Source organism: Mytilus galloprovincialis, chromosome 12 (genome assembly GCF_965363235.1).
Source record: "Mytilus galloprovincialis chromosome 12, xbMytGall1.hap1.1, whole genome shotgun sequence".
Taxonomy (NCBI): Eukaryota; Metazoa; Mollusca; class Bivalvia; order Mytilida; family Mytilidae; genus Mytilus; species Mytilus galloprovincialis.
In genome coordinates this window covers 69041088-69058727 of record NC_134849.1, presented here as the reverse complement: position 1 = coordinate 69058727, position 17640 = coordinate 69041088, and the positions used below count along the sequence as shown (strand labels likewise).

The 17640-nt window shown below is 36.1% G+C and overlaps 2 protein-coding genes across 2 annotated transcripts in view; both read left to right on the top strand.

Annotated features, from left to right (window-relative positions):
• The window catches only part of LOC143055150 (uncharacterized), a 360248-nt gene that overhangs the window by 47328 nt on the left and 295280 nt on the right, over positions 1-17640 (top strand). The window lies entirely within an intron of this gene.
• LOC143054667 (uncharacterized) overlaps positions 1-17640 on the top strand; it is a 232286-nt gene that overhangs the window by 187658 nt on the left and 26988 nt on the right. Inside the window, exons 2-4 of the mRNA XM_076227688.1 lie at positions 209-280; positions 9865-9916; positions 16183-16425. Coding sequence (XP_076083803.1) covers positions 266-280; positions 9865-9916; positions 16183-16425 — 310 coding nt within the window. The 5' untranslated portion in view covers positions 209-265. The remainder of the gene's footprint in view (positions 1-208; positions 281-9864; positions 9917-16182; positions 16426-17640) is intronic.

Sequence of the window (17640 nt, the reverse complement as noted above, 5' to 3'; positions counted from 1 at the left end):
GAAAGCAAATTTACAGATCTAACATTGTTGGGTTGATGTTTAGACGAGTTGTATATATATATATATATATTATATATATGGTTAGCATCTGTTAAGATAAAATAAATCACCACTCATCTGCTACTGGTCTTACTAATTGTACGATATGTGTTACAGAAGCCTTCTTTGTGTCAGATGAAAGCAATATAAAGATTTGTCTGTATTTCAGGGTAAGACTCCATATGATCTAGCAGCAACAAGAAAAAAGAGACAGTATAAAGCAGTGATGGAATACTTACAGGTACATATAGTGATATAGAGTAACAAATGTTTACAGCTCCTACTGGTCTTACTAATTGTAAGATATGTGTACAGGTACACAGGCCTCTACAATAATTTTTTATGCAGTTAAGCTGCATTATGCGAGCACCCTAGATTTGTGTTCTACCCAATAAATGCTGAAATACTTGCCATTGTTATTATCTAGCTCGCTAGTTATATATAACTAATTGAACACTTTTTTAATACTTTTTATTCTGGATTACAAAAAATATGACCAGAAAAACCTTAAACGATCGTCGATTTATCCAAAAGTTTTGAAGTTACACATAGGAAGTAGTGCTTATAAAGAATCCTTGTGTAGTTCATTATGACTTGTGCTTTTGGCCAAGATGTCAAAGAACAATCGTATGAAATATTTAATCGCCGAAATTCTCTAAAGACAAGTAGTTTAAATTTCCCAAATGGCAAAAGTCGTAGGAATATTGTTTGTCATCAATACATAGTACAACTACGTCAGTAGTCTATTATATAATAAGTTCAACTGTTCATGCTGTTGGCGGCAATTTCAAATTAGAAAAAGAAATTTTCGTATCTTTTCAATTTGGAGGCAGGTGTGCAAATTAGCATTGGTCCGAGGTCCGCGACATTCCACTTTTGCAAGCGGAATTTCGACTAGGATAGTTGGTTTCTAGCTACGCCCGACGTAGTCACCTTCCACTTGAAAGAAAATAAGAATTAACTTTGCAAACCTGTTCACCAAAGTCTCCAATTATAAAACGAGCTAAAAACTTATTTTTATCATTATTATTCATGACAGCGATGTTCATTTTGTTCAACCGCTAGCTTTATACAGAAAATCGCCGATAAATATTGTATAAATTCGAGTAAAATCGTATCTGATTGACAAAAACAACATTGTAAACACATAACAATGGCGGCTGTATAGACACAACTTTACAATATCGGATCCGATTCCGGAAGCGAATAAGGATAATTCCGGGTTTGGCGGTTAATTACAAAATAAATCCAAGCGGGTGAAAAAATACATCCATGCATGGTAAATGAATATAAACACTAGAATTGTAAACCAAAAGATATATGTAAAAGAAAGAAAAAGCAGAAAAAATATTCAATACAGAAACTCAAAATTCTTTTTGACAAATTTCAATTTAAAAATCAAATACAACGTGACTGCTGGGAACAGTATAGAAGAACCAAGTATGCTCTAATGAACTCAGGTCTGCATGGAACCAACGGCTTAAACCCCAAAATCTCCGTTACAATATACAAAAGCTATGTATTACCTAGACTCTTGTTTGGCTTGGAATGGAACTACTGGAAAAGTTTCACAAAGAAACTCTCAGATCAATTCAATCTTTCTCTAAAAGAACGGCTATTCCTGCCATTTATTTACTACTGTGTGTCCTACCGGTAGAAGGAGAAATCCATAGAAAGAAACTAACACTCTTACATGCAATTCTGTCCTGTGACAACTCTAAATTAAAGGAAATTCTTAAAAGACAAATATCCGTCAATTCCGATAATCCTAAAAGCTTCTTTCATCAATCAATTTTACTGCTACAACAATACAACCTGAAATCCTGAGATCCACAATTAACAAATACTGGACCTATGAACTACAAGAAAAGGCAAAGTCAAAATCATCATTGAGTTCACTCAACACAACCATTTTAGAGATAGGTACTGTCCACCCAGTCTGGGAATCTGCATCACAGAGCTTGTTAGATGTACGGAAAAGCATGATCAAAGCTCGTATGCTCACTGGTACATACTTGGTACAGGCCGACAAATACAAATTTAGTCAATACAAGATAAATGCAACATGCCTGCTGTGTCAGAGGGAGGACGAAGATTTAACGCATGTCTTAACATTCTGTCCAGCTTTAAGGGAAACTCGTATGAAGTATTTCCTTCCTCTCAAAATCCTGGTCACAAATATCATAGGTTGCAAAGGATGGGAACAACTTTTTAACATTAACCAAAACATTGTAGCACTTTTGCTAGATTTCTCAGTTTTCCACAGTATGCAAAACCTCAGTAAAACCTAGAAGATGAATGTCGAGTCACTGACTAGAGACTTCTGTTACAAAATACATATCTGCCGCTTACAGCTTCTTAAGAACTTAGAAAACAAGTGAAATTCAAATGGAAGTATGTGAATGCTAGGAATGATTAGTATAGACAATGTACTTTAGTAACTTTTGTACCTAAGCAATTTTTACTTTTTTACTTATGATGGACAAGTTGGGTTTTAGATTTTATGCCTCCAAACATGTACATTTTCTTTTTCTAATCCTGTGAATATTTTTCCATCCTAAATTTTTTGTATTTTTATCTCTTAACCATGTTAACCTCTCCACCATATGTACAGAGCACGTCTACTGGCCCGTTTTTACATTATTAATTTTATCGATTATTTTTACCTTTTTTTTCTTTTTTTTTTTTTTACTTTTTAACCCTATTGTAATTAACTTTTAAAAATATAAAATAAATCTTTGATTAACCCACTAATGTAAATACTCCTGATTACCCATTGCGGGGTGTTCCTTAGATAGGAAGCTAATACACAAGAAAGAAAGAAAGAAAGTATATCTGACAATATACATGTTCATGGTCACAGTCTAAATTTTCTTTATCAGTGATAAATGATGATAATGCATGTGAGATGCTTTTTAAGTGTAAACATATTACAGCAATTTCGAAGGGTTATTTTTTTATCTCAATTTTGAAGGGTCAATTAAAGTAGCTGAAAGTTTCTTTCTTTACTTTCACAAATAATGCAACTATATTATATATACCTGAATGTAAGTAAATCATATGATATATAGGTAGCATCCTTTGGGCCACTCTATCCCCTCCTGTTTAATAACTTGGAAACGGTCGAGCTCCCCACCCCTAATCCATATGAGGGGCAGATCCAGGATTTTAGGTTAGGAGGGGCGCAAACTTAAATTTTCTCTGAGCCGAGCGAGGCTAAAAAAAAATTGAGGTAAAATTATCGGAATATTCTTTATTAAGCTGAGAACAACCCATGCTTTGCATACATGTATATATTCATGTTTGTGACAATATAACAAATCAGATGAAATATAGGGGAGTCCCTTGGGTCACCCCACCCCTCCTGTTTTATAATTTAAAAATGGTCGAGATCCCAACCCCTAAACCATATATTCATGTATGGGACAATATAACAACTCAGATGAAATATAGGGGGAGTCCCTTGGGTCACCCCACCCCCTCCTGTTTGAGAATTTGAAACCCGTTGAGATCCCCACCTCTTAACCATATATATTGATGTACGGGAAAATATAACAATTCAAATGAAAGATAGGGGAGTCCTGGGGTCACTGTACACCCTCCTGTTTGAGAACTTGGAAATGGTCGAAGATCCTCACCCTAAACCATATATACTCATGTATGGGACAATATAACAAATCACATGAAATAGGGGAAGTCCCTGTGGTCACCCTAACCCTCCTATTTGAGAACTTGGAAACGGTCGAGATCCCCACACCAAAACAATATATATTCATATATGGGCCAATATAACTAATTAAATGAAATATAGGGGGAGTCCCTGGGGTCACCCTACCCCTCCTTTTTGAGAACTTGGAAACCAATGAGATCCCCACCCCTAAACCATATATATTTATGTATGGGACAATTATAACAAATAAAATGAAATGTAGGGGAAGTCCCAAGGGTCACCCTAACCCCAGTGGCGGATCCAGAAATTTTCATAAGTGGGGGCCCACTGACTGACCTAAGAGGGGGCTCGCTCCCAGTCACGCTTCAGTGATTCCCTATATAAGCAACCAATTTTTTTCCCAAAAAAATCCTCTCCCCTTCTACCTGTTTGAGAACTTGAAAACCATTGAGATCCCCACCCCTAATTTATATATATTCATATGTATTGGACAAAATAAAAAATCATTTACATTTACTATGGGTAAGTCGGTCAGACCTCACCTTTGATCCCTGTTGTAGTGAACATTTGTCTGATTCGTGTCTCATAACTTTTGTACTATAGAACACAAATTCAGTTTTCTTTTCAGGGAAACCAGTCCATTCATACTATTACATGTTCATACTAAGTCAACTTGAACTTCTAGCAGTCAAATAAAACCAAGGTTAACTACCAAGTAGAACAACTGCAATCATTGGGAACTTGTACCACTGCAGACTCACCATAAAAAATATACATTGCTATATGCATTGCTTTTGAAACCTTGATAACGTATAAATTATTTGCCTTAATAAATAAATCATTAGATAAACATAAATGAACTATATATGAATGTTTAATGTTGAGGCAACTTTGCCACAGTTTTCATAATTACGGTTGCCTTGGTTTTTGGTTAACTGCCTTCAGCGCTTACAGCGCTTTGATTTTTCAACTTGTCCAGTAGGACAAGTACATACCAAAACTTACTTGTCCAAATGAAATTGTTACTTGTCCAATTTTAAAATAATCTTTTTACATCTTGAGTTGATAAAAGGAACAAAACGAACTGCAACAATAGAACAGAATTTGATCTTTTTCTTTTGAAATACTTTTCAAAAATATAAGTCAAGTACAACTGAATCTAGTCATGTCACAGGACTTAGGTTCTAGTTTTCATCAATGCTAGTCTCATCAGACTCTGCACACGAGGCACCATCTGATAGGCCTGTACACTCATTTGACATTTGTATCCTATATTGTTTAAGTTGAAAAAAGTGTATTCAAATACAATCAATAAAAAGAAGATAAGGTCTGATTGCCAATGAGACAACTCTCAGCAAGAGACCAAATGACACAGAAATTTACAACTAAAGGTCACTATATTGCAAGTATTGCTTTTTAGCTCACCTGGCCCAAAGGGCCAAGTGAGCTTTTCTCATCACTCGTCGTCCGTCGTCGTTAACTTTTACAAAAATCTTCTCCTCTGAAACTACTGGGCCAAATTTAACCAAACTTGGCCAAAATAATCATTGGGGTATCTAGTTTAAAAAATGTGTGGCGTGACCCGGTCAACCAACCAAGATGGCCGCCACGAAACCAAGATTCATCAGGAGAGAAATCTTAAAAAAATAGTTTTGAACAAACAATTTAAAATTCTAATGTAATTTATTTGTTATCACCATTTTGATTGGACATCATATATTTGAGGCACTAAATCCACACTTAACAAGCTTTTAACTAAGCTTAGTTGTCATTTTTCAAATCAGGAATTTATTATTATGTGTTTTCTTCAATATTCAATAAAATTAGCAAATGTCTTTTATTTCATATTCTAGAGCGAACAAGACAAGCGCAAGTTTTCTTGATTTTTGATATTTAATTGTTTTTGGTTATTGATTTAAGGATGTACAGCGGTGGGTGGACGGCTGCCAAACACTGTCCGTTCATTAACATGAAAAAGCTTTGACGAAATCTTTTCAAATTAAGATATGTCGTTTCCTGTGACTAAATGAAGGTCAAGTTCAATTTTCACGATTTGAGCTGTTTTCGTTGTTGAGTTGTTACCTTTCAGTAACAAAAGTGATTTTTACCATATGAATTTGAGTTATTTCCCTTTGAACAGAAATGGTGTAATTATAAGTATCTTATCAAAAATAGAATTCCTGGGTTTTTGTCGACCCTGCAATTTTTGTTGCAGAAAGCTCGACATAGGGATAGTGATCCGGAGGCGGCGGCGGCGGTGTTAGCTCACTTCTTAAAAGCTTTATATTTTAGAAGGTAGAAAACCTGGATGCTTCATACTTTGTATATAGATGCCTCATGTTACGAACTTTCTGTCAGTCACATGTCCAATGTCCTTGACCTCATTTGCATGGTTCAGTGACTACTTGATAAAAAAGTTCAGATTTTTTGTAATGTTAAATTCTCTCTTATTATAAGTAATTGGACAACTATATTTGGTATGTGCGTACCTTGTAAGGTCCTCATGCCTGTCAGACCGGTTTCACGTGACCTCGACCTCATTTCATGGATCAGTGAACAAGGTTAAGTTTTGGTGGTCAAGTCCATATCTCAGATACTATAAGCAATAGGGCTAGTATATTCGGTGTATGGAAGGACTGTAAGGTGTACATGTCCAACTGGCAGGTGTCATCTGACCTTGACCTCATTTTCATGGTTCAGTGGTTATAGTTAAGTTTTTTGTGTTTTGGTCTGTTTTTCTTATACTATATGCAATAGGTCTACTATAATTGGTGTAGGGAATGATTGTAAGGTGTACATGTCTAGCTGACAGGTGTCATCTGACCTTGACCTCATTTTCATGGTTCAGTGGTCAAAGTTAAGTTTTTTAGTTTTGGTCTATTTTTCTAATACTTTATGCATTAGGTCAACTATATTTGGTGTATGGAAATATTTTATGATCTATATGTTGGTTACACAGGTTTTATTTGACCTTGACCTCATTTTCACGGTCCATTGCTAAGTTTTAAGTGTTTGTGTTTTGGTCTGTTTTTCTTTATTTATAAGCAATAAGTCAATTATATTTGTTGTAATGAGGAATTGTTAACTGTACATGTCTGCCTGGCATGGTTCATCTGACCTTGACCTCATTTTCATGGTTCATTAATCAATGTTTCATTTTCTTGGTTAATGTTGAGTTTATGTGACAGTTGTAATAAAGCTTTATATTTAGGTCTATCAAGATAGTATCAAGGATTAGTAAAGAAGGCGAGACATTTCAGTGTGTGCACTATTGTTTTAATATGCTTATTCTAACAATGTACTTAGATATTGGACCATAATAGGTAAATGTCCAATTTCAAATTTTTCAGTTCTTTGACCACATTATTTTTGTTTCTGTTCTGTGTCAAATATTCATTTTTTTTTATTTTGTATAGAATGCATAGAAATGAAGATAACTGTATTGTATTAACTATTTTTTGCTTGGCCAACAATTAACTTTGTCCTACTTTAGCAAATATCCTTTCATGTAGCTAAAAACTATATCACTAGCCTTTTTACACTACGGTTATGAGTTTGAGTCCCTCACATGGCAGGTCCTTTGACTTCTTAAATTCATGCAAGTAATCAGTTTTCCTCACTTTTTGTCGTCATGCTTACAGAAGTTGATTTGATATTTGGTATACAGTTTTAGGTTTACCGTGACAAATTATAGAACAATTTCAGATTTTATTCCGGTCTGAAGTTTTGTGCAGAGTTATGTTCCATTGACTTAAACAATAAAGGAAAGTTATCAGTTTTCAGCATTTTTATACGTTCATATAATGCTATATGATGTCGTAGGTGTTGTCGTTGGCATCGTCCGAAGACACATTTGGTTTCCAGACAATAAATTTAGTTTAATTAATGATTCTCTATGAAATTTTACCAGAAGGTTCAATACCACAAAAGGAAGGTTGGGATTGATTTTTGGGGTTATGGTACAAACAGTTTAAGAATTAGGGGCCAAAAGCAAGAATTTTTGTAGTTTCCGGATGATAATTTGTGTTTTAGTATATGGATCTTTCTATAAAATTGTACTACAAGGTTCCATACCACAAGGAGAAGGCTGGGAATGAGTTTGGGGGTTTCATACTTTTTTTAAGTTTTTGAAAAATTGAAATTTTTTGAAAATTTTCAAGAAGAAATCTTCAAAAGCACCATATTGCAAAAAAGCACAGTATTGCGCAGTAGCACAGTATTGAGCAATATCACAGTATTGCGCAAATGAACAGTATTGTACAATAGCATAGTATTTGGGCAATAGCAAGAAATCTTTAATTGCACAGTATTGCACAATAGCATAGTATTGTGCAATAGCAGGAAAACTTCAATTGAAAATAAAGACAAACTTGTAACCAATTTTAATGGGATTAATTTAAAATCTTTAACTTTTTTCAAGGAGAAATCTTCAATTGCACATTATTGCGCAATAGCATTATATTGGACAATATCACAGTATTGCACAATAGCAAGAAATCTTCAATTGCACAGTATTGTACAATAGCACAGTATTGGGCAATAGCAGGAAATCTTTAATTGCACAGTTTTTCGCAAAAGCACAGTATTGCGCAGTAGCAAGAAATCTTCAATTGCAAAATAGCATAGTATTGCACAATAGCACATTTTTGTGCAATAGCAAAAAATCTTTAAGGTGGTTCCTAACACTACAGGGGGATAACTCTGTAAAATCAGCTAAACGTTTTAATTACGTTGTTTTGTTACAGGAATATCAAGCTTCTCAATGATCATAATAAGTGTTTGTCAAACTGCTATATCACCAGTGTCATTTTTCTGATAAAACGGTTGGTTCAAATTTTTTGAAATTTTTATATTTTTGTAAAAGGGTCAAGGTAAATACTTTGTCAAAAAAAAATTTAAGAAAATTAAACGAGCCAAATTAATTTTAGTTAAAGTGTTGGGTACCACCTTAATTGCACAGTATTGTGTAATAGCAAGAAATCTTCAATTACACAGTATTGCACAATAGCATAATATTGCACAATAGCACAGTATTGCACAATAGCTGGAAATCTTTAATTGAAAATAAAGACATTCTTTTATTAAAAGTCTTCATTTTTTTGGGTTTCTAACCTTGTATTCCTATTTTGGATATTGGGGCCCCATTTTTAAATTGGTCTACATTGAGGTCAAAAGGGTCCGAAATTAAACTTTGTTTGATTTCATCAAAAACTGAGTTATTGCGGCTTTATGATATGCTGAATCTTATTATGCATTGAGATTTTGTATTTTGGGCCCTGTTTTCAAAGTAGTACATATTAAGGTTTGAAGGGTCCAAAATTAAACAAAATTTAATTTCAACTAAAATAAAATTTTTGGTGTTTTTTTTATATGCTGAATCTAACCAGGTTTAACCATGTTAGATTTTGGATATCAGACCATTCTAGGAAAATTAAATGTCCCATTTTAAATTTTTAAGATCTTTAACCACATTTGTTAGTGTCAGAAACCTATGTTATGTCAAAAATTTGATCACAATCCAAATTCAGACAGTATCAACCTTGAATATTGTGTCCAAACTTGTCCGAACTTGCCCAAGCTGTTCACGGTTCGACCTCCGCGGTTGTATCAGGCTGCGCTCAGCGAATCATTTTATTTTATCTTGCTTTAAGATATTGATTTGATATTTGGTATATAGTTGTACCATGACAAGTTACAGATCAAGTTCAGAGTTTGTTCTGGTCCTTGGACTCAGAAAATTCGTTTGTATGTATTGGTGTAAACTATTGATTTTATTTGTACATGATTTGTGTCTGTACTTGTGTGTTTGATTATGATGAAGGACCAAAAAACATGGAGATTGAATACACAATCATCAAGTGTCATATCGAAAAAAAGGCACACTGTTCAAAGTATCTATTTTATACACATCTCATAACTTATTTCATGCATTCCAAATTTATGACAACACACTCGACCTCAGATGAGTTGAACCTCGGATAAGTCGAATACTTTGGTCCGTTTCCTTCAACTACGACATAATGAGGTTCGACTGTTTATAATGTGACACATTTTTATTGTATATTATTTTTCGGGGTAAATATTTTAGAAATTTAATAGTTTTACGAGTGACATGAGAGAAGATATATTAACATTGCATATTCCTCATTTTTTAGACTGTCATGTCAGAGAAATCTTCAGGTGTGACTGCTGGACAAGGGATAGAAGGTAATTTATTGTGGAGCCTGCGACTTTTGTCACAGAAAGCTCGACATAGATATAGTGATCTTGCGGTGGCAGCGTTAGCTAACTTCTTACTTTGTATATAGATGCCTTATGTGACAAAGTTTCTGTCTGTCCATTGTCCTTGACCTCATTTTCATGGTTCAATGACTACTTGAAAAAAAAGTCAACATTTTTTGTAATGTTAATTTCTTTCTTATTATGAGTAATAGGATAATAAAATTGAGAATGGAAATGGGGAATGTGCCAAAGAGACAACAACCCGACCATAGAGCAGACAACAGCAGAAGGTCACCAACAGGTCTTCAATGCAACGAGAAATTCTCATTCTGATTACTGCCATACAAGTTTGAGGCTTGACACACTTGACACCTGGTTCCCTCCTCTTGTATTCAATTGTGATTAATGTCATATAAGTTTGAGGCTTGACACACTTGACACCTGGTTCCCTCCTCTAGTATTCAATTGTGATTACTGTCATACAAGTTTGAGGCTTGACACACTTGACACCTGGTTCCCTCCACTTGTGTAAAATTGTGATTACTGCCATACAAGTTTGAGGCTTGACACACTTGACACCTGGTTCCCTCCACTTGTGTAAAATTGTGATTACTGTCATATAAGTTTGAGGCTTGACACACTTGACAACTGGTTCCCTCCACTTCTTCTATTCAATTGTGATTACTGTCATATAAGTTTGAGGCTTGACACACTTGACACCTGGTTCCCTCCTTTTCTTGTTTTCAATTGTGATTACTGTCATACAAGTTTGAGGCTTGATACACTTGACACCTGGTTCCCTCCACTTCTTGTATTCAATTGTGATTACTGTCATATTAGTTTGAGGCTTGAAACACTTGACACCTGGTTCCCTCCTCTTGTATTCAATTGTGATTATTGTCATATAAGTTTGCGGCTTGACACACTTGACACCTGGTTCCCTCCTCTTGTATTCAATTGTGATTACTGTCATATAAGTTTGAGGCTTGACACACTTGACAACTGGTTCCCTCCACTTCTTCTATTCAATTGTGATTACTGCCATACAAGTTTGACGCTTGACACACTTAACACCTGGTTCCCTCCACTTCTTGTATTCAATTGTGACTACTGTCATACAAGTTTGAGGCTTGACACACTTGACACCTGGTTCCCTCCACTTGTGTAAAATTGTGATTACTGCCATACAAGTTTGAGGCTTGACACACTTGACACCTGGTTCCCTCCACTTCTTGTATTCAATTGTGATTACTGTCATATAAGTTTGAGCTTTGACACACTTGACACCTGGGTCCCTCCTCTTGTATTCAATTGTGATTACTGTCATACAAGTTTGAGGCTTGACACACTTGACACCTGGTTCCCTCCACTTCTTGTATTCAATTGTGATTACTGTCATATTAGTTTGAGGCTTGACACACTTGACACCTGGTTCCCTCCGCTTCTTGTTTTCAATTGTGATTACTGTCATATTAGTTTGAGGCTTGACACACTTGACACCTGGTTCCCTCCACTTCTTGTATTCAATTGTGACTACTGTCATACAAGTTTGAGGCTTGACACACTTGACACCTGGTTCCTTCCATGTGTGTAAAATTGTGATTACTGCCATACAAGTTTGAGGCTTGACACACTTGACACCTGGTTCCCTCCACTTCTTTTCAATTGTGATTATTGTCATATAAGTTTGAGGCTTGACACACTTGACCCCTGGTTCCCTCTTTTTGTATTCAATTGTGATTACTGTCATACAAGTTTGAGGCTTGACACACTTGACACCTGGTTCCCTCCACTTCTTGTATTCAATTGTGATTACTGTCATATAAGTTTGAGCTTTGACACACTTGACACCTGGGTCCCTCCTCTTGTATTCAATTGTGATTACTGTCATACAAGTTTGAGGCTTGACACACTTGACACCTGGTTCCCTCCACTTGTGTAAAATTGTGATTACTGCCATACAAGTTTGAGGCTTGACACACTTGACACCTGGTTCCCTCCACTTCTTCTTTTCAATTATGATTATTGTCATATAAGTTTGAGGCTTGACACACTTGACCCCTGGTTCCCTCCTCTTTTTGTATTCAATTGTGATAACTGTCATACAAGTTTGAGGCTTGATACACTTGACACCTGGTTCCCTCCACTTCTTGTATTCAATTGTGATTACTGTCATATTAGTTTGAGGCTTGACACACTTGACACCTGGTTCCCTCCACTTGTGTAAAATTGTGATTACTGCCATACAAGTTTAAGGCTTGACACACTTGACACCTGGTTCCCTCCACTTCTTGTATTCAATTGTGATTACTGTCATATAAGTTTGAGCTTTGACACACTTGACACCTGGGTCCCTCCTCTTGTATTCAATTGCGATTACTGTCATACAAGTTTGAGGCTTGACACACTTGACACCTGGTTCCCTCCACTTGTGTAAAATTGTGATTACTGCCATACAAGTTTGAGGCTTGACACACTTGACACCTGGTTCCCTCCACTTGTGTAAAATTGTGATTACTGTCATACAAGTTTGAGGCTTGACACACTTGACACCTGGTTCCCTCCACTTGTGTAAAATTGTGATTACTGCCATACAAGTTTGAGGCTTGACACACTTGACACCTGGTTCCCTCCACTTGTGTAAAATTGTGATTACTGTCATACAAGTTTGAGGCTTGACACACTTGACACCTGGTTCCCTCCACTTCTTCTTTTCAATTGTGATTATTGTCATATAAGTTTGAGGCTTGACACACTTGACACCTGGTTTCCTCCTCTTTTTGTATTCAATTGTGATAACTGTCATACAAGTTTGAGGCTTGATACACTTGACACTGGTTCCCTCCACTTCTGATATTCAATTGTGATTACTGTCATATTAGTTTGAGGCTTGACACACTTGACACCTGGTTCCCTCCTCTTGTATTCAATTGCGATTACTGTCATACAAGTTTGAGGCTTGACACACTTGACACCTGGTTCCCTCCACTTGTGTAAAATTGTGATTACTGCCATACAAGTTTGAGGCTTGACACACTTGACACCTGGTTCCCTCCTTTTCTTCTATTCAATTGTGGTTATTGTAATACAAGTTTGAGGCTTGACACACTTGACACCTGGTTCCCTCCACTTGTGTAAAATTGTGAATACTGACATACAAATTTGAGGCTTGACACACTTGACACCTGGTTCCCTCCTCTTGTATTCAATTGTGATTACTGTCATACAAGTTTGAGGCTTGACACACTTGACACCTGGTTCCCTCCACTTGTGTAAAATTGTGATTACTGCCATACAAGTTTGAGGCTTGACACACTTGACACCTGGTTCCCTCCACTTCTTTTCAATTGTGATTATTGTCATATAAGTTTGAGGCTTGACACACTTGACCCCTGGTTTCCTCCTCTTTTTGTATTCAATTGTGATTACTGTCATACAAGTTTGAGGCTTGACACACTTGACACCTGGTTCCCTCAACTTCTTGTATTCAATTGTGATTACTGTCATATAAGTTTGAGCTTTGACACACTTGACACCTGGGTCCCTCCTCTTGTATTCAATTGTGATTACTGTCATACAAGTTTGAGGCTTGACACACTTGACACCTGGTTCCCTCCACTTCTTGTATTCAATTGTGATTACTGTCATATAAGTTTGAGGCTTGACACACTTGACACCTGGGTCCCTCTTGTATTCAATTGTGATTACTGTCATACAAGTTTGAGGCTTGACACACTTGACACCTGGTTCCCTCCACTTGTGTAAAATTGTGATTACTACCATACAAGTTTGAGGCTTGACACACTTGACACCTGGTTCCCTCCACTTCTTCTTTTCAATTGTCATTATTGTCATATAAGTTTGAGGCTTGACACACTTGACCCCTGGTTCCCTCCTCTTTTTGTATTCAATGGTGATAACTGTCATACAAGTTTGAGGCTTGATACACTTGACACCTGGTTCCCTCCACTTCTTGTATTCAATTGTGATTACTGTCATATTAGTTTGAGGCTTGACACCTGGTTCCCTCCACTTGTGTAAAATTGTGATTACTGCCATACAAGTTTGAGGCTTGACACACTTGACACCTGGTTCCCTCCACTTCTTGTATTCAATTGTGATTACTGTCATATAAGTTTGAGCTTTGACACACTTGACACCTGGGTCCCTCCTCTTGTATTCAATTGTGATTACTGTCATACAAGTTTGAGGCTTGACACACTTGACACCTGGTTCCCTCCACTTGTGTTAAATTGTGATTACTGCCATACAAGTTTGAGGCTTGACACACTTGACACCTGGTTCCCTCCACTTGTGTAAAATTGTGATTACTGTCATACAAGTTTGAGGCTTGACACACTTGACACCTGGTTCCCTCCACTTGTGTAAAATTGTGATTACTGCCATACAAGTTTGAGGCTTGACACACTTGACAACTGGTTCCCTCTACTTCTTCTTTTCAATTGTGATTATTGTCATATAAGTTTGAGGCTTGACACACTTGACACCTGGTTCCCTCCTCTTTTTGTATTCAATTGTGATAACTGTCATATAAGTTTGAGGCTTGATACACTTGACACTGGTTCCCTCCACTTCTTGTATTCAATTGTGATAACTGTCATGTTAGTTTGAGGCTTGACACACTTGACACCTGGTTCCATCCACTTCTTGTATTCAATTTTGCATGTACAAAGTCAGGTTAATACAAGTAAGTTGTCAATAGTTTGAAGAATTTTCACCGAATAATTCTCGTATATATTAACATTGATTATTAGAATTGACTATAAAAGTTAATATTGATAAGGTCTATGCTTTTCCAAAAGTTTAAATACAATAGACGGAGTTTCCGGTTATGTAATAAATGATTTACTTTCAATGGTGTTTATTTGTGTGACAGTATCAGGTTTAATCTGAGTGTTCTTTGTGACAGAAACTATAGTTCCCTCCACTTCTTGTATTCAATTGTGATTACTGTCATACAAGTTTGAGGCTTGACACACTTGACACCTGGATTCCTCCTCTTCTTGTATTCAATTATGACTACTGTCATACAAGTTTGAGGCTTGACACACTTTACACCTGGTTCCCTCCACTTCTTGTATTCAATTATGACTACTGTCATACAAGTTTTAGGCATGACACAGTTGACACCTGGTTCCCTCCACTTCTTGTATTCAATTGTGACTACTGTCATACAAGTTTGAGGCTTGAAACACTTAACACCTGGTTCCCTCCACTTCTTGTATTCAATTGTGACTACTGTCATACAAGTTTGAGGCTTGACACACTTGACACCTGGTTCCCTCCACTTCTTGTATTCAATTATGACTACTGTCATACAAGTTTGAGACTTGAAACACTTGACACCTGGTTCCCTCCATTTCTTGTATTCAATTGTGATTACTGTCATTAGTTTGAGGCGTGACACAGTTGACACCTGGTTCTCTCCACTTCTTGTATTCAATTGTGACTACTGTCATACAAGTTTGAGGCTTGAAACACTTGAAACCTGGTTCCATCCACTTCTTGTATTCAATTGTGCATATACAAAGTCAGGTTAATACATGTCAATCGTCAATAGTTTGAAGAATTTTCACCGAATAATTCCAGTATATATTAACATTGATTATTAGAATTGACTATAAAAGTTAATATTGATAAGGTCTATGCTTTTCCAAAAGGGAAATACCTTACTGTATTTCTTCTTATTGTTAACATTCTGCTGCCAAACTTTGACACAATTTCCCTCTGTAAGACATCACAATCAGGTTCATACTTAATAATGTTATCACAAATACCTATCTGGATCTCACCCTGGGAGTCTCAAAATTTTGTCAGTCCAGAGTTATCTGCCCAAAACCCAAACCAAAAAATCTTGTTAGTAAATAAATGCCTTAACTGTCATAGGAAGACCAAAACCGATGAGTGGAATTTGTTCAAGAACTCACCCTGTGAATTTGATTTATTTAAACCGGAAAGATTCAAAGACTCCTTGGTTGGGTTATTCCCCTTTGAAAATTAAACAAAGTCGGTTGGCCACTCTAAATCAGAAACCGTAAGTCGTAGACACTTGGGATCATGTGACCTTATAGATAACTGGACGTTACACAAACAACAATCAATCCATGTTTGACATACACTTTTAATGATTTGTTAATGAAAAATATTGAAAACAAACTTTTAAATTGGTTAACAAATCTTTATTAAACTTAGACTTAATGATATTTTTATAGAAAAAGTTATAATTACAGATCCAATCCACACACAGACAAAGTCCAATATGTTAAACAGGTTACTTGGCAGTGGGACGTATGTTTCCTATGACATGCGCTGTATGGTAACAGGCCAGTTCGCGGTCGGAAAATCGAGTCTTGTCAAGCTCTTAGCTGGTGATGTCGTCCCAGAAGGAAGACATCCTACCGATGGAATTTCCCTACTAGAAGGTCGCTGTGGCCTTGATGTTGAGAATAGAAGCTGGATTTATATTGATCCTGGTAAGAAAATCTACAACATAAAAACTTTTCATTTATATTTGAATTCCTCTTTGGTATCTTCAACTTCTCTATTAGGTTCAGAATCAGGTAATCTTTATAACATGAAAAGACAAAGACATAGATCATGTAGAAAAAACCTGCGGCTTATTGAACGAATTAAACGGTAATACGAACTCAATAACACTATTGTTGGGATTGGTGAATGTAGTTTCTCTTATGATTTAAACAAAATTCTAGTCTGATATTCAGAGATATTGTCCTTGTATCATGTTAATGGTCATATTATTGGCAATTTTTATATGCCTTAACCGATTTAAGATATTGTTGTGCATTTTTTTTCTACAGGGCCGTTATACTGACTTCTGACAAAAAACAAAAAAACTTTTGCATATAATATTTGATTCTTACAGCAAGTTCAAAAGGATATACTATAATGTACTCATTGCATAGCTCTTTATAAGTACCCTACCGACAGAGTCGAAGGGAACTTCAGGTTGCACTCTGTTCGTCTGTCTGTCCTTCTGTCAGTCCGGCAAATCAGTTTTCCACACTTTTTATGCCCCAGCCGTTGTGAAGGGGGCATTAAGTTTTACCCTTGTCCGTCTGTACGTGGGTACATCCCAAAATTGATTTCTGTTCTTTTACTTAGCTGGCCTTAACCAAATGTTATGAAACTTTATATACACAATGCTTATTACCACAAAACACAGATCAAGTTTTAATTTTGGTGACGTCACTTTTACCGTTCTAGAGTTGTGCCCCTTTTACAATTGGAAAAATTCCTGAAATATATGTGTCTGTTCTCAGTTAAACTTTAGTTTGCCTCCAAATGTTATGAAACTTATGCACAATGCTTATTACCATAAAACTCAGATCAAGTACAAATTTGGGTAGCGTCACTTTTACAGTTCTTGAGTTATATCCCTTTCCAGGGGCGGATCCAGGATTTTGGAAAGGGGGGGCGAAGAATTTAAATTTCGCCGAGCGGAGCGAGGCGAAAAAATTTTGGGACCCTTTTTGGGCTAAAAAAACATAAAATAAGTGCTTGGGGCATGTATATTTTATTGTTGCTGTAAAGTGTAAGGATTGGACATTTTTTATGCTGTATTCTCCCTATTAATTGTCTATCATAAAATGATAGTATTAATCCAAAGCTATGTACTGATATATTTGATGTAGGACTTGTCAGTAAAAAATAGACATGGAAATTCGACT